Source organism: Stegastes partitus, unplaced genomic scaffold (assembly GCF_000690725.1).
Source record: "Stegastes partitus isolate 25-593 unplaced genomic scaffold, Stegastes_partitus-1.0.2 Scaffold65, whole genome shotgun sequence".
NCBI classification, from domain to species: Eukaryota; Metazoa; Chordata; class Actinopteri; family Pomacentridae; genus Stegastes; species Stegastes partitus.
In genome coordinates, this window is record NW_007577796.1 from 369681 (window position 1) to 388273 (window position 18593).

General features: G+C 41.1%; 1 protein-coding gene across 1 annotated transcript in view; it reads left to right on the forward strand.

Moving 5' to 3' along the window:
* The window catches only part of tmem117 (transmembrane protein 117), a 48269-nt gene extending 30570 nt beyond the window's left edge, over positions 1-17699 (forward strand). Inside the window, exons 4-8 of the mRNA XM_008276111.1 lie at positions 4475-4574; positions 8410-8507; positions 10274-10433; positions 13333-13462; positions 14469-17699. Coding sequence (XP_008274333.1) covers positions 4475-4574; positions 8410-8507; positions 10274-10433; positions 13333-13462; positions 14469-15130 — 1150 coding nt within the window. The 3' untranslated portion in view covers positions 15131-17699. The remainder of the gene's footprint in view (positions 1-4474; positions 4575-8409; positions 8508-10273; positions 10434-13332; positions 13463-14468) is intronic.
* The last annotated feature ends 894 nt before the right edge of the window (positions 17700-18593 follow it).

Genomic DNA, 18593 nt, shown 5'->3' on the forward strand with positions numbered 1-18593 from the left:
TACGGTAGTTGGAAACACAATTGTATTCAGGGCTATGCTAATGACAGAATCTCCGATACCGACCAACATGGTAGCACGAGTCTGGAGAAATAAATTAGCCTACATTCGTTCTTTCCTAAACAATCTCATATCATTATATGCACATGGTTGTTTCTGTCAAAACAAACCATATGCTCTTCGTTAGCAGCGAAGATGACAGTAGAGAAATTAGTATCTTAGGAAAATGTTCACATTTTACTGGAAAATATGTCAAATTTTCTGATCATGCAGCTTGAAAGACAGCGTAGTGGGCCAGGACACACGGTGTTTTTTCAGGTAACAAGGTAGCGGCCCACTATGTTGAAATACGCTGGCGAGAGCCCTGATAAGTTTTCAGAAATGTTACGTTGAAAGAGACATCATCTCATTAAGTATGGACTAATTTGCATAAATGTCCAATAGACCTACATTTTGGATGTTTTCTTTTCACCAGTCTGAAAGACAGTTATGGAGGCGAAATAGCCCAAAAAGTCAAAATTGACTTATGCATTAAAATCATGTTTTTGCCTGTCGCCTTAGCCACAGTGTTGTCACATCATACACATATTGTGCCTCTGTGCTTTTTCGAAAAACACATTTTCTTCTTTAATTTGTAGGACTTGTTGGAGATGCTACTGTGCCTATAAGTGCACTCAGGTACGATACATGGAGACGTGCTTTTGGATCCTAATGGAAAGCTGAATGGAGGACCTGATACAGTGCTGTCCATGATATTGCCCGATGATATTCACTCCCAATCCTGAGCCAGGGGAATGATAAGGACTAAAGAACTCAATCTCTAGCTAGTTTAATACAATACTTGGATGATTCTGTGCTCCGTGATGAATTGAGATTGAGGTTTTAAGTTGCCTTGGGAGATGTTATAGTGATGGTGAAGAGAGCCCGTATTGACAGCTTTATGCTTCCTGGTAACTACTGCTGCTCACCGTTGTCTACTGTAAATACAACATTAGGTAGTGTGGTGCACAGGGAGGAGACAGGCAATGCATTTCAATGTGGAGCGAGCCAAGGTCGCCATTTAATGTTGTGAATGAGCTCAGCCTTTACAGGGCAGAAGAGGTCACCCGGTTGCCAGAGTCACTAAATCACTGCTTGTCTGACAGAGAAAACAAGTTTATACAAGCCAGCGTGAAGGCATAACACGTTCAAGTGGACAGTGAAAAAATTAATAGAAATCAGGGCATTTGATGACTCAGAGTAGTGAAAGCTGTTTCAGCATGCTGTTTTATAACCCTAATCATCAGAGCTCCCGTGGGCCTTGAAAATCATTCACTTGGGACTCTGATAAGAACAAAATTACACTTTTGCTTTAAATTCTTAAATATATGTAAAGGGAAGTGTTTGGTTTGTAACAGAGTATGATATTGCAGAAGGATTAGATTCAATGCTGCAGTGCAAATTTTTGCTAAAATGGAAAAATCTCAATTGTATGGAAAGGCTTTTATACATTTAGATATATTTAAAATGGTCTCATCCATTCCATCACTAAGAGTCCCTCTTCATGGCAAAATTGTCCATGTTGCCATGGTAATGAGACAGAGAAAGAAGTGACCAGGTGAACTCTTCTCAGGAATATATTTGTCTCAGTGCTTGGACCGTATAACATAATTTTAATATTTTTTCTGTTTTATGTCGTCGTAACTTGAATGTGTTGAGGTTTGGCGCTGATCGGCAATCAAAGTGATTTTAAGACATCACCTTGAGCCTTGGGAAGTTGTAATTGGGTATTTTTTATACATTATTAAAACGCTGTGATTAGAACCATGTGGTCTAGACTTTATCACCCCACATTTTGCAGCCCCATGTATGACAATGATTCCACTGAAAGTCAGGATGCAATAATATTTAATCACTGCCTTGCTCTGTTACAACTTGATGTAAAACGATATTGAATATTAAAAAATTTATTTAAAAACACAAAAATCTGGTGCACAGTAGGTTATGAATTTTGTGTTTGACTCAAGCGAATGTAGATGGAGAGATCATGATGGGAACATGAGCAGCGAGAGCTGAATAGACAAAGAAAGGCTTCTTCAGAAACTCAAGCCGTATTAAAGAAAATGACATAGTACAGTCTCAACTGCAGTGTTCAATGAAGCAATCTCAAAAACATCGCAATGACTGTTGAGCACCAAAGACAGCACCACGATCTTGCAGACGACTACATAAATGCAACAGTTAAAATGGTCTTTTTCACTGGTTAAAGTCAAACAGGGGTGACGTCCAGACTCATAACTCTATAACTCAGTACCCTCTGTAGCGCAAAATTTCTTGCATGTGATAGAACAAGACAAGATGAAAAGGCATTGAAATGCCCTTGAATATTATGTCTGAACAAGTGTGGGAGACCTGATAACATTCCACAGAGGGTCAAAGCTGGCTGAGCCGGCCATGCTGGCACCGACATTGCAACTGGCTCTGCGATTAAGCCACGGGAGCCATTTTAGGGCTGATTATTCATGGTGCTACTGTACTGATGTTCCACTACACTGAATTCTCTCATTAGGTCATCCGGCTCTAAAGGCCATTAAATTTTCAGTCAGCATGAATAAGTCAGAGAGTTCTGCCTCTGATCATGCAGTGCGAAGAGTCCCCAAACTCATCATAGGTGCTCGGCAAGAGGAAAAAAACTCTCTTCCAGTGCAGGGGTAACATTTGCTCAATTAAATATGTGAGAAGGGCAGGGGTTGGCAGCAGGGTAGTTTTTTAGATTTAAAGCCTAGCATGTGGTGCCAGACAGCATTTCCAGAAGTATCGATTAGAATTTTGCTGCGGGTAAATGACTCCCAATGGGATCTCCTTGGTAACTGGAGCAGTGCCAAGCCACTGAATGTCTAACCGACTTAATGCAGATATAAATCGCCATTCCAATCAAGGCCGTTTTATTTGCGGGCTTAAGTGAGGCAATACGTCACCTGCAGTGCTGCACGTTTTCGTCAATAAAATCCTGTCAAATCCGTTAAATGCATGCTGCATTGATGACATATGATTTATACTGGTTCCTTCCAGGGAAAGATATTTCTTACACTGTTGCAGTAAGCAGTTAGTTGAAAACAGTTGGCATTTTGGGTCACTAGCTTGCCACAATTAATCACGATTGTTGTGTATTGCGTGTGAGTCTGTGGTGTGCTTTTCAGATCCGGACTCACATAACGAGAAAAGGCTTGAGCAATTAACATTAATTAAAAACCAACACCTATTCACGCTGCCACGCTAGCTAATAGCTTGCACAGATTGCCCTCCACTGCTTTTCAGCGGATTGTTTAGATTTGTGCGACGGCGACTCATTTACAAAGTGAATAGCATGCCAAATGGAACTCTTACGGCAATGCGTTTAAAGATGAAATTAAAATGAACCATGATCGGGAATCATGTGTACTGGAAAGAAACTATGCACCAGCAAGGCTTCCAGAGCTGTCTGTGCAATAGAAAACATTTTTATTGGTGTTTGCTTGTGGCCAGAAAATGACCGGGGAAAACAAAGACGAATGGAACCATTGACTTCAAATACGACCCCTTGAAAGCACAGCCAGAGCCCTATCCATCGCCATCTATTATATTCATGAGTGTGACCTGTCGGGGTGGGGGGGGTGGGGTGAGGCAAGGCTGGAGGGGGAAGTGATGGGCGCCCACCTGCTCCTCTCAGCTTCTAAGACACTGGCTGCCAGGAGATCAAACAGGCCTCCTCGCTCCCCTCTGTTCTCCTCCTCTCACTTGCAAGTCCCATATAGGAGGCGACTGACCCACTTTCCCTCCCTCCCTGTGCTATTACCTGGAGAAAATGGAGTGATGTGGTGTGTGTGTGTGAGTGTGTGTGTGTGTTGGGTGGGTGGGTTTTCGGGGCTGAACAAAAGCTTCTCATCTTCTCTTACTGTACAGAGATGAAGGCGTAACTAGGACTCCAAAGAAAGCGTGTCATTTCTTATCAGATACTATTGCATGTGAGATTGTTTCTCTAATGGAGTGTCTTGGCCTAGTCTATGTTTTTGCTCGTGTGCTGCTGCACATGTTAACCGAGCTCACTCAGATCCTTCGCTCAAACAGGAGGGATCTCATTGGGATGGCGCCGTTGATTTCGAATCAACCAGACACGAGACAAATTTGCCAAACAAATGGATAATTTGCCAAACACTGCGGGATCAAATGAAAGTGGTGATCCTGCATGAATTCCATTGTGCTGGCGTAAATGGTTTACAATCCTGAGGGCTTTATGGAAGGTAGAGCCATCACTCATTGTTTTCAATGGATTACTTTGAAATTGATTGACTCTGACAGCCAGCATCATGATACTTAGCGACAGTGACCATTTTCTGTTTTCCCTCTTGGCTCTTTTTGACAGTCCTCTCGCCTCCTTCCTTTTCTGCTTGCCTTTACCAACCTCATAACATATACTGCATTTTTTATGTCTTTTTCACTCTGTGTTCTTTTCTTGCAGGCCTCACATGGTGACAGAATACATGGGCATCAGAAATGAGAGTTTTATGAAGATTGCTGCGGTGGGGACATGGATGGGAGATTTTGTTACTGCTTGGATGGTGAGAGTCCAACTCTTGTATCCTTGACATTAGATATTGCTGCATTTAGAAATGGAAAGACATTCCAGTGTTGACCCTGTGATGTTAAAAATGTTGAAAATAATACTTTTCTACCAGTCTGATTTTGTAAATGACAGCTTTATAGTCCCTCAGAGGATGAATCAAAATGCTTTTGGCTGTATTTTTACCTTTTCATTTAGTACCAACAGGTCAAAATTTCCACTCATTCAACACTTTCATAATAACTCAAACTGATAACTCAAAACAGAATAATGAATATTACCAGCAGCTGTGTCTGAGATATGTGCTCGGTTCAATATAGCGTGATGAAGAACTAAACTTCAAAACACTTTGATACGCGTGCAAAGCAATTTTTGATGATTAAATACTGAAAAAAAAAATCCAACATTTTTTTTTCATCAAAATTAGGAAGGCCAACTCCTTTGATTTTAAATGTTATCTTAACGTAAAAGGCCATATACAAACTTCAAACAGCATAAATAAACTGCAGTCTACAATTAGCAAAATGCTGGTATGTCTGGAAGTATCTTATAAAAGAACATGTAAGCATAATAATGAGCCTGACTAGATTAAGTATTAATATTCGGTTGTAACACATTTTGAGTGATACAAAAACGTATGGAGATATAATACCAAAATACTTGCGCAAATATTTGCATGCTAACATGCAACAAGCTTTATGCTTGACATTAGCATGTTAGCGTCCCACAACATTTATATCTTTTAGAAAAGCTTTCATTTATTTATCTTTTTGTTGTTGTCTTGCTGGTGATTTATTATTTTATAGTTGCCCTATTATTGTTTTTTAGCCTTTCGTGAAGCACATAGCTGCTAGCTAAGCGTGCTACAATGCCAACAACTGCACGCAGTACGTAGTTTAGCTAATGAAGTTTAGCGTATAGTGAGTACATGTGATATTGGATTTAAAGTAATACCTCGTTTTTCATTTGTAAATCGTGTTTAATTCTGAATTTTTGTAAAAAACTACAACACGTCTGACTTTATAATATTGCTATGCCTGTAAAAACACGCAAACATGGAAGTCTCACATCAGCCAGAATCTGTTGTTTAAGATAATTCAGTCCAAATGTAATGGATATTATGCTACATTGGTAATGTGCAGAATTTAATCCTCACACAACATGTTCTGTAGTTGTCTGAGTATCCTCATCAGTCTGTTCCCTCCCCAATATCCAACCCAATGAATTAGCTCATTAACAACAATGGGATTCCTTCGGTATCAAAAAAAAAAAGATTATTCATCCACTTTTGTGTGAGTAATAAGCCTTGTAGGACTGCAGGTGTGGCTACTCTTTGCTTTCAGATCATAAATCTTAATTTAATAAGTGTGTTAAAATGGTATTTATGAGCACATAAAATCAAGATACATAGTGAAGCCATTCTTCACAAACTCGTCTAATTTCGAGGTCAGGTGTTTCCTCTTCGTCATTACGAGGCACACAGTTACAGTCGAGCCTTCAACAGCGATCCGGTTCAATCTGCTACCAAATCCTTGGAGTAACATGCGGCTGTGATCTAAGGAGGGTCAGAGGAAACAATGGATGCACGGGGAGGGACGGAGCATATTGGAGGAGAAGCCTACCTCTGTTCATTTGTCAACATAAAAAGAGGAGGAGAGCTCCAGCGGGAGTGGACTTCCTGTGGTGGGAGGAGTGGGGCTCTGACACCGGCATGCACACAACTGAGACAACTTGACAAGCTCCCTCACCGGTCACATTAGTATTCTACAGTACATACTGCAGAGAAAGGGAGCGGGTGGAAGGAGAGACAGAAGAAGAGGAGGAGGAGGAGGAGGTGTAGGAGGAGGGAGGTATGAAGAAACAGAGGTGAAGGGGAAAGGGAAATGTAGAAGTCTGGTTGGAAGCGAGCCGGGGGAAGCAGCGAGTGAGAAGGTGAACCAGGGAGACAGAGGTGTGTGTGTGTGTGGGAGAGAGAAAGTAAGGCTAAGGCAAAGTGCTGATTCCAGAAATCACTCACAAGGTTTTTTACATTTGATTAATTCAACAAGGCACTTTGAAGATGACCTCTGCGTCTCCTCTGCATAACAGATTTACAGTGCGTCTTCACCACACGAGTGGACAGGAAGTGTCTGTTTTTTGAAATGCTGCAGCGCCAGAAACGTCTCATAGATTCCCTGATTCAAATCCTTTTTTTTCCAACACGGGCTACAGTATCTGCAGTGAAGCGCTTTATTGACGAATTGACCTTGCCTCTGCAGCAGCTCCACATCAAGAATATAGTGGAAATTTTTCCGCTTGTGTATAAAATGTTTTCTGACATGACTCTGCATCCGTGAAAGAAAATCTCCTATAAATGACTTTTAATGGCATTAAGGTTGACAGTGTGAAAACTTTATCCCCAACTGGTACAAACACAACATTAATAATGAAACAAGCCAGTGTGTTTGAAGGTAATCACACACTCATTGGTATTTAATCACAGATGAAGTCTTATTCAACATTAATTATTCAGTATTTAAATGCCCGCATAGGCACGTGTTTGTAGTTCTGTGTCATGCAGCATGATTAATTATTTAGCATTCGTATAATTGAAATGTATTGGGATAATAATTTGTCATTTCTTGTTGTTGTTTATGGATTTTTGCTCATAAAGTATGTGGAGACCCAAACATTGCACCCATGTGTGATTGTTGAGCACATAATTCCAAATCCATGTGCTTTATTATGCCACGCTAACTGATATGGGGATCTGGTTGCAGAGATTTGCTTCCATTAGGAGAATTAATGAGATTGGGGCATTGATGTTTGGTAACAAGGACTGGCTCGCAGTCGGAAGTTCATCCCAATGATGTTTGATGTGGCTCAGGGTTCTGTGCAGGCCAGTCAGCTTCTTCCACAACAAACCCCAATAGTTTCTTTTAGTAGTATCATGCAAATTGTGGACCCAAAGGTGAAAGTACACTGCTGTGTAAAGAATCAATTACTGTGAAGCTTTAAGAGTTCCCTCAAAGGAATATTAAAGGAACTACACTACCAGATCCCAGTTGAATAACGCCAGCATATCGCTTTTGTCTGATCCACTTGTCTTTGTCTAACATCACTGTAGTTAAAAGGTAGATTTCCCAAACAGAAGATTTTAACGATAGAAGAGAGTTCTGAAGTTCTAGTTGATTTGCATTCAACATAAATACAAGGCTGCACTGTGCACATGGGTTAAACTAACACCATGTGGTCCTTTGCTAAAGTTGCTGGGGGGGAAATATGGAATTATAAAATGAGTTCCGGACACATAAAAGACGTTTTGGACATGTAGCGACTGCATTCGTTCGGTACACATGAATGCTGATGCGAAAAGGCCTTTACTGAACATTTTTGTTACAAATAAGGGTACTGTTGCACCCTTAGAATTAGAATTTTTAGTGTTTAAAGAGAGTTGTAGGCGAGCTGGTGTGCTAAGCTGCAGTGAGACAAGAGAGAGTAACATCTAAGCCATTTTATTTTAAGGTAGAAGGGTATTTTTCTCATTGAAAAAACTTCTGATTGTGTAACTTTGACACACAGAGATGAGGTTTTAATGGTTAATTAAATGACAGTTTGTAAAATCCAAGTCACTGTGAAGATCCCATAAAATCACATCATGTCATTTTTGCACTTTGGTTAAACAAACAAGGTGTAATGTGGTAATTAGTGAGCTATTTGTAGGGGCTGGAAGACATATGGAGCTTGGCTGTTTTGTCCCCCTTGCCTCTAGTCTTTATGCTGAGCCAACTGTCTATGATTTACGCTGCTCTTTATCCAGTCTTAAGTCATTTTATGTATTTTATTTTCCATAGGTGACAGATATGATGCTCCAAGATCAGCACTATCCAGACTGGGGCAAAGCTGCCAGAAGATTCTGGAAACAAGGCAATAACAGGATTGTCCTTTTCTGGTATGTCTATTGTTAGACTGATGTAAGATGCCTGTAAGACAATATTTATCTTTTTCTTTATATACATAAGTTTTAATAGTGATTTTCTTCCTACAAGCTTACCAAATGCAGTATATATTTCTGCAACACTCCGTAGGTTTGTGTAAGTGCACACTTATATGTGTGTCATGCGGTCTCTTCAGCCCGTTGTAGGGTTACACGCAGTCAATAAGCATGTTAATCTTCCCTCACTCAATGTCAGCACCTTTAATTAGAAGAACAGGGTGAAAATCAATGGACACAGCAAGGTCGCAGGGCAAACTATAGCCCTGCCTTTTGCTTACTCGTACCACAAGCTGTGACCCTGAAATAACTGCTAAACAAATGCTGCAAACCATGTCTGATACGCCCATTACTCGACAGCCAAGTAGAACCATTCCCTGCTTAGATGTATTACACCACCAGTGCTCAGTCCCGGCGGTGCTCATTCACCAAAGTGGCTCTGTGCTGTCAGTCAACTGCCGCGACGCCGTTGTCAGTCCGATACGACATGCAAACGCCTTCTCCAGTGGTTCACTTTGAGGTCAAAGTGAGAAGTGAAGGACAAGTGAAGAAAACGAAGCAGTCTGACATCTGTTTGATACGTGCACACAGAGATCTCAAGACGTAGACGTCTCAAACTTCAAAGAGAGTTTGGCCGCAGCACCGAATTGATTCACCTGCGATTAGAATGCAAGCAGACGAATTGTTCTGTGACTTCTCTGCAGCCCTTCATTTTATTGATGGATGCCCCGACTCGCACTGTCACAATCAATGCCAGATTTGACGAGCAATCGTTTGAAATTCAGAGCCTAAGATGTGATTGATAAATGTGTTGCTGGATATATCTTGTCAATATGTGCTGAAGGGCCGTGGCAAATTGTAAAGGACGGTGCCAAAAGTCCTCCACGCTGAGGAAAGGAATCCCGCTATGGAATAATAAAAACCTTCAAAATTTATCCCCCCGAACAGTCGAGATGGGATATGAGCTGGCAGTCGCTATCTGCAGTGCAGCCAACCGGCGTGTGGTGTGAGAATGCACACAACAGCACAATAATCGCCGGGTGACATTGAGACAAAATACACAGTTGAGAATAGTACTAAGTCACTGTGTCTCTCTTTGCATGGCTGAGGAATTTTCCAGTAAACGTTGAATGTAGAATTACAGCGACGTGACATCAGCAAAAGTCCAGCAAGTATGCAAAACACAGAGAGAGACGCGCAGGTAAATGAAATACTTTGGCTTTTGTTAAATATGTAAATGCATGGAAATATGCATGCAGTAGAGTTTTGAATTACATTGTCTCTGCATCCACAGACACAAACAGGTTTCGTTGTCATTCATCTTCCTGGAAGCTTTATCTACCGCCATTTGTCAGATCCTGGTAAAGAAAGAGAGAAAAAAAAAAAGACTGGTTCGATACATTATTGAGTCCGTGAAGAGAGACTGACAAGTGCTCGATTTATCTTTTCTTGTACTTGTCGTGGAAGAGCTGTTCGTCTTCCCAGGTATACAATGTTAACTGTGCACCTCATCTGGGTTGAAGTTTTAAAAATTGTTTATTTATTTTTTTCCCCAGGTTTGTTGTGCTGCTTCATGTTTGACATTCATAGATTTCTTCCTCCTTGCCTCTCCTCTACTCTGTTTTCTTTCCTGTCCTTTCCCTGCCATCCTCTCTGTCTTTTTTTTTTTCTTCCTTTCCTCCCCCTGTTTTCCCTCTCTGCCCCTTTTCTCCTCTCTCCTGCAGGACAGTGCTCATCTCTCTGACGTCTGTGGTGGTTCTGGTCATCAGTACCGACTGGATCAGCTGGGACAACCTGAACCGAGGCTTCCTGCCCAGCGATGAGGTCTCCAGAGCCTTCCTAGCCTCCTTCATCTTGGTCTTCGACCTTCTCATTGTCATGCAGGTAGACCACTCCCCTGTGGCCAATTAAATTAAAAAAAAAAGGGAGCTGGGACGTCTCTTGGCTTACTCTGCTACCCATCTTGCCAGCTCTCTCTCGCCCCCCTCCCCTCCCTCCCTATTCATCAATGGGGCACTGCGGCACAGAGCAGCCAGACGGGTGTTTGATCGCTCTCAGTTGGCACAGACACAAATGCACCCATACACCAACATATATATTTATATATAGACACACACACTGTTGTTTACTCTTTTACATTTCTTTTCTTTCAATCTTTCAATCCCTTCCATCCCTCTTTTCCCAGACCTCAGCCCTGAACTCACCCTTGCCTCCACTACTCCCCTGTGAGCCTAGTTTATTTTCTTTAATGATGACTCACAAGATTGGAGCTTCTTTTTTTCCCCACTTTCTCTTCCCCCCTCCCTCTTTTTTTCCCACCCAATGTCCTCCCTCCCACAGTACAGTGTACATCAATAAAGCCTGTGTCAGTGGCTCATAAATATGCAAATGTGTTTGTCTAGGGGAGAAAAAAAAACAAAACAAACAAAAAAAAAGGACACATAACTGTGTACTGAGGACTTTTTTCACACCACCAGCCATGAGCCAGAATCACAGGCCAGCCATGTATGTACTTTGACTGCAAGCCTAGTTCAACAGAGCGCCTCCAAAAGCTTAATGAACATATTTCACTGGGCCTTGTTAGCGGGTATTAGAGGACACTGCTGCAAGACCAATATTTGGTATCCCCTAAATATATGTTTCTACTCTGTCTATTATGCTGATTACAAAGATCTCAGAAATTGCATAGGGGAACATCTTTGAGTGCTAAAAATATACCACTCCACAGAAACCTGGCGAGGAGACCATTACAGTTCCCATGGTAATATGTGTTAGAACAACTGTACCACTAAAAGTGAATTCTACACTTATTTATTGAAACAATTCATTATTATAAGGAGAGCTTCCAGCTTCTCTGGCCAGTAATTACTTCACACTGTGGTCTTTTTCTCATTCAGTTACCCGGTTATTGTGATTATGCAGATACACAGAGAAGCTCGGCTTACACTATGCAAGCGTTTCCTCCCAAAGATACCATCGTCCTGCCGAGACCGGCTTTTCTCAGCCTCCTGACCGTATCACCTCCCATTTCCCGCCGCAGACCTGATGTGACATGAAGTCTCCTATTTTGACATCTCCGTTTGACTCCCCGAGCCGGTCTGGACCCGCGACTCTCCCTCTCTCTCCCTGTAACTTGTCAGTATATCATTCCCCTACTCGCGGTGATTTGTTTATGACAGGCCCTTCTCATTTTCTGCACAGTGTACAGCAAGCACATTTACAACAGTTATTTATGATTGGAGTTAGCTCAGGCCGTTACAGGGCCTTTGCACCGGCAGCCGTCACTACATTCCACCAGTCAATAAAACCCCAGCCCTCCCAACAGCTTCATTCACCTCCATCTTGGAGCACTGCCATAGTTAATCTCACACCTCCATGAGAAAAGATGGGTGGTGGTGTTCTCAAACTAATTAATGCTCCAATTAATGACCTGTCTGGATTTACCTCCGAGCAGGGTTTTACTTTTTTAAACAGTTTTTCCTGCATAATTATGCTGTTTGTCTGCATTTTCCCAGCTGAATGTGCAGTTTCTCTGCCCTTTGCGTATATGAATATACACATTTACATATGTGGAAAATATGCCGATAACACCCTGCAAGTTTACTCTCCCTGTATTTGTCATAGGGACTCATTATTTTGTGGGAGGGAGGTTTAAATGCCATGCCTGTTAGTGCTACAGCAACTGATACTGCAGCTATGGAGGAAGAGTGGAGGACTTAATTAATATCCAAGGGGCTATCATCAAGCTGTTATGCTGTTCATAGATACTGGCACGAGAGACCGTGGACCGCACGAGGATACAGTGAATGCAGACATGTGGTAATTTCATGCAGCAAGACGCTCTGTGCAAATAAGAGGAATCAAGGGGAAAACATAGCTAATCTGAAATTATGTGTGCCTTGCTTTTTTTTCCCCCTTTTCTAATAGTGATGACAAAAGCTAATTTGCGAGTTGATTAAGTCGGCTCAGTAGAAAGAAACAGTTTTAAAACATTTTAATTTTCCTCTCTGCATCTCTGTGTGATTTTCATTAGTTTCATCTGTGTTTATCATTTTAATTACATGCTATCATAATGCAACGTAACAGCTTACACTTACATAAGTTAGCAGGCATTTTCGAGTACGCAACATTGTAGCAAGGCCATATGTATGCTGCGTACCTACTTTCAAATAAAGCAATTATCACATTTATGTTCAATGACAGGCGTTCGCTTTTTCCCTGAAAGACCAACCTCCAGTACCAGATGTTACTCCTGACTGCACAAACAAGCACATTGTGACATTTTCTTACCATCTGTAGAAATTTCTCTCTTTTGTTCTCAATTCTTTTCGTTTATGAATCATGCTATCTGTTTTCTGAAAGCCACCAGCCACCCAGACCGCATACTAGCGAAAAAAGCTAAGTAACACCACAGGGCATAGGCAGCTTCTAAATGTCAGTTTGGGCTGCCTGTTGATGTATTTTGACATGTTGAAATCCCTGTGCACATGAGTACACTCCACAAGCCTGTAAACACACAGTGTAGTCCACCGTCTACAGCAGCTGGCACCATGTTTGACCTCCAGTCAGCGAACGAAGAGACTCCGCGGAGACTTAATATCGGCTAATATGAGAGACTTCGGTGAAGTGTGCAGCATCCAATAAAGCATGATACATGGCTGGTATTTGTCATGTCAGTGTGTAATTTAAATGTGTTCAGATTTCTTCAGCTGAGGTGACAGCTTCACAGTTGTGAGGTAAATTTATTTGACCCGGTGTGCGTGTGTGTTTGTGTGGTTTTCAGGACTGGGAGTTCCCTCACTTCATGGGTGACCTGGATATGAATCTACCAGGAATGTCAACAACGCACGTGAAGGTCAAGCTTCCTGTCTGCAAGCGTATCTTTAAAGAGGAATACCACATTCATATCACAGGTACATCCCAACACAGCTGCTGCACACAAAGAACAGGGTCATCGTTGTTTTACGAGGAGTGCCTCTTTCTTTTTCCAAACACTTCTGCACACCCACAGGCATAAATTAGGTAGCAGAAAGAAATCGAAATGTCCACATGGGAGACGTAAATTTGTCCTATTTTGGAATTGAATTGTGAATACCCAAACATGCCGTGGCTGCTCCAGTTTTCTTCTTTTTTTGTGGAAAGGAGTCTGTTGGTTAAACCACAGCAATCATTTATAATACATGTGTAGCTGATGTGGCACGCAGGTGCCACCAGCACTTCAACTGTGTTCCCTGTTCCTCGTGTTCCTCCCTGTCGTGCGAGACGCTTCTCTCATCATCTTTCACATCTCTGCGTCTTAATGTTCTCAGCAAACGAGTATATTTCCCATTTAAAATCGTCCTCCTGGTTTCTCCATTTTGTTCCGCCGCGTGCACACGGCCACTCACAACCATCAAGAGAAGGCAAAACCAATGTTCCTGAGCTAAATGTTAAGCTGTTCAAACGCTCAGTGATTCGCGAAAGGTTGTTAACCCTAATGCATTGCATATCCATTAAGCATTATGGAAATAGCTGTGGCGCGACGTGATTGGTTTAACTGAAAGCTTATTAACATCATATCTTGGGGAAGGGAAGGGAGCGGTGTCACGTATACCAGCAGAGACATCTGCCTGCTATCAGTCAACCTGGGGAGATGGTTGTCTCACGGTAATATAGTGATCTCGTTAGGAGATACTGTAGTGGAAGTTGCACCAGCAAATGGATCTTTCTGTCTGTATGCAAAGTGAGAGGGATCCCTGATAAATGAATGTGACAGCATATCTGTCTGTCGGACTCTGCCCTCTAAATCTTGTTTGGAAGAGGCTTACATTGCACATCAATCAGCATGTCTGTTAAATTATCTTTAAAGCATGTGTATGTTTGTTTCTTTGCTTAGCTGTCAAAAGCCTGGTATGTAATCTAATCAAAGTCTCGTTGCAGGTAAGTGGTTCAACTACGGTATCATCTTCCTCGTGCTGATTTTGGACCTCAACATGTGGAAGAACCAGATCTTCTACAAGCCCTATGAGTACGGTCAGTATGTCGGGCCTGGTGAGAAGATCTTCACAGTGGAGGAGCCAGAAACACTCAGGAACTTCAACCACAGCACACTCACCTACGAGTGGCGCTCCACCAACATCGATCCAAACAGCAACTCAACTTACGTTGAGCGGGACATGTTTCTCCACAGCCGCTACATTGGAACCAGCCTGGACATCAAATGCCTGGCCTTTATTCCAAGCCTGGGAGCGTTCGTCCTCTTTGGGTTCTTCATCTGGTTGTTTGGCCGATTTCAAGACAGCGAGACCTTCACAGAAAATCAAGACAAGACATATGAGAGGATAAAGAGGAAGTCGCCATCGGAGTACAGCAAAGAGATGGGCGTGACGCCAGAGGAGATGCACATGACCATGAGTGATAGTCTGAAACGATCTGGAACACCGATGCTGCTGTCGGTCGATGGGCCACACTTTGGAGCGACGCCCTCTACGAATTCGACTATTTCCATGGAAACCCAAGAGACACATCCGAGCATTGTGATTGACAGCGTGACACATGATGAACCAGCAGTCTCTTTTGATGTCCACAAACTCTCTCCGTGACCTTAAGAACTCCCAAAACTTTGAACTGTACAAAGCAAACTGGATGGAAACACGATGATCGGTGAGCTCACGACGTGGTTCGTCAAGATCTCACACAGTTGAGACTGAGCTGTAAGAGAAAGATGTTTTAAACAACTATTCATGCAAAGGACAAAGTGATACTTACCAAGCCAAGCCAATCCCGATGGCTATTGCAGTCGTACTAATATATTTTTGTATAACAACCTTTTTAAAAGCCTCTAAACTGGCACCAGTTCTGATAACAAGCAGATCTTTTGAAACAGAATGCAAACTCTTAATTGACATGGTGCTCGCTTGGATTTTGCATTTTCATAATTCAATTTTGTCACGGTAAACTAATGGGTGCCTATATCAGAGGAGTGTTTCCACAGCTGTGACATTGCGGTCAGGTGGATTTTATTGTATCAGAGCAGTGTTACAGTTACAACAGTGCCTTGATATTTCATATCTACAGATAGAGACAGAAACATATTCTAACAGCCTAAACCACTGTAGGCGACAAAACGGAGGATGTCCCAGTTATGGTCTGCTTTATAAATGTCTGATATATGTTTTCATATCATACGGACAATTGTTACCTCATTTGATCCTCAGACTTTATCGTTTTAATTTCTTTCTCCTGTGACGTCACACTTGCTCAATTTTAAATGTATATTTCTTGTTGAAATGAAATGATTATTGACATCAATGTGCGGTGATGACCTATTCATATCCCCTCACTTGATGCTAGTTGCAGAGATAATAAATGCAATCAGCAGAGATCAAATAGCAACGCAACAAGCCACCTCATGATTGCTTATGTGGCTGCTACACCTTCACTGAATACCAACAGAGTCAGAAAGGTGGTTTTGCCCTTGGCATAAACATGCCATTGAAGTGCAGGGGTGGTGTCTTCTCCAAAGCTCAGGGCTTCTTTACGTCTAGATAAACCTTACAAGTTTTAAAAAGCAGTTTTGCAGGTAAATGCATGAAAAATATTTATTTGGAACATTATCCTACTATTTAAAAAAAAAATAAAATCCTTCATTTCAAACACGGTTGAAAGCTGCAGCATTTATCTTTCCAGTAGCTTTAAAAGTGGCTCTTTCCCATATTTTCTTGTGCTGCTCAATTTCTCTAAAAATACTCATATTTTGGTCCAAAAAGCTTGCCCTTTCAGTTTTTTTCCTGTAAAATGCAACGACCAAGTAAATTATTACTATAGTACTAACTTTTTTCTCATAAGTTTGTCAACATTTCAGCTCAAATATAGAGGACTACTTTACATATATTTGTGACCAAAGATGCCAAATAATACAGTATTTTGAACAAATATTGCTGCAACAGCAAATTTGCTAATTTTAAAGGAATATATACTGTATATATACTCACGAGAGACGACATGGAATGATATTATGCATCACTTTGCATTAATGTATAATGCACTATAATATGCTGTACTATAGTCTCCAGTGTCAGAAATAATTTACCTAAAAAAGAAACAACTAATGCAAGTAACTACATCTTAATAACACCCAAATACTTACTAAATGAACTTAATTTGCTTTCAAAGTAACCTGTCACCCACTGGTGCAGGAATATGGAGCTTGGAGTGGGCCACCAGAATAGTGCTATAGACTTTTGGAGTGTTTCACTGTAGTCAGTTTGGAAGTTGATAAGATTTTAAAAGCTAATTTAAATCACTTAATTACATATATGCATGGTTTTTGCTCTAATTAACATAATAATAATTAAAAGATTGGTCAATAATGTAGTATTTTTACGCAGTCTTCAAATGGTAAATTAATTATCAAATTTTCAAATCACAAAATTCAAAAAAAGGCCTTTGAGGGTGACTACTCATTTTAATATCCATTTAATTAATTGGTACTTTGTTATTGCTGCTTTTACACTTTCCTGTAATTAATTAGTTTAGGATTTGTTTAGTGAGTCTATTAATTTCTTATTGAATATACAACACTGTAAAACTTTATATTTATTCTGGTGGCACATTCCCTGTGTGTGTACATGTGTGTGCATGTGTGTGTGTGTGCGTGTGCGTGTGTGTGCGCGTGTGAACTGTGGAGGCAGAGACATCCAATTTTTGATGTTTTATACTTAACAGTGCATGTTGTGTGAGTGTGTGTGTGGAGGCTTCGGAAGTGTGTAGATGTTTGCTACTACACTTGTTTTCCTCAAAGGCCATTCTGTGAAGAGGTCAATTTATTTAGCATAATTGGTTTGCAGCTCTTGGTTGTGTAATTATCCTTTTATACATTAAAGCTGTGTGGAGACATTAGATATTAGTGTTTGACCAAAGGGCAGAACCTCTTTGGACACAAAGGGGCTCTAATATGTTTGTAATGTAGCTATTGTGTTTAGGTTAAACGTGAGGGCTTCATCTTCATCGTTCAAGACTGTTGTCATTGTGTTGCGTTGCAAAGCTGACGCTTCCTTCACTTCCTGTGTGTTTTTAAAGCAGAGGAAATCTTTCAGTGTTTGCGCCGTGTACTGTACATCTGTTGAACCTTGTGTTACCAATAAATTAATACATTTGTTACATACTGTATTTTTTGACTGTGCTCATTTTTGTTTCAGCTCATTCATATGTGAATCTTCTTTTGAACATAGTTGCTCGTATCATTAAGTAATTCCAAGGGAAACAAAAGTTCTAGTTTACATTTTTCTATATGCTTGGGAAGTAGTTGCCAGGCAACAGCACAGGTCAAGCTTCTTGCAGCTGCTGACCCAATTAATGTGGGCGACATGAGAAATAATGATACTATCTTCACAAGGACACTTGAATATGTAGCCTGCATACACATGATACCCAGCTCAGATTAGCATGAGTCCTGCTTTGGGCCTGTCCGCCGTTTGATTTATGCCAGTGGGAAACAATTTGAATTTGTTACGTGTTTTGTTCCCCGGCGGGATTTGTTTATAGAGCATGTCTATGTGTAAATGAGTTATAGATTGGATCGAAAATGTCTGAGGAAGGAAAACTGAAGAAAAATCTGAAGGGTTTTGAGATGATTGATAAGATAGGAGAGAAGAAAAGAAAAAAGAAAAAACGCCCTTTGTTCCAGAGAAATATGGTATGTTTTTCTAATCTTGCCTTTTTCTGCCGTTCTCTTTCCCTTTGCTGTGGGTTGCAATGTCAGTTGGAGAGCCTGGTCTGTGCTGGTCCAGGTGGAAATTTCTCCACAGCTATTGGAACGAACTGAGATGAATCCTGCTGATCACTTGACTTCTCCTCCAATGCCATTATGAGGTTGACATTTCTGGTTGGAATGAGTGGCACTTGCCCAAAATTGTACTCAAATACAAACCAGCTGTACTTGTGTTTAGTGCTAATCAGCAAATGTTACCTCGCTAATGTGCTAAATTAACATGATGGTAGATTTTACACCTGTTAAATAGCAGCATATTGGTGTTGCCGCTGTGAGCATGTCACAGAACTAAT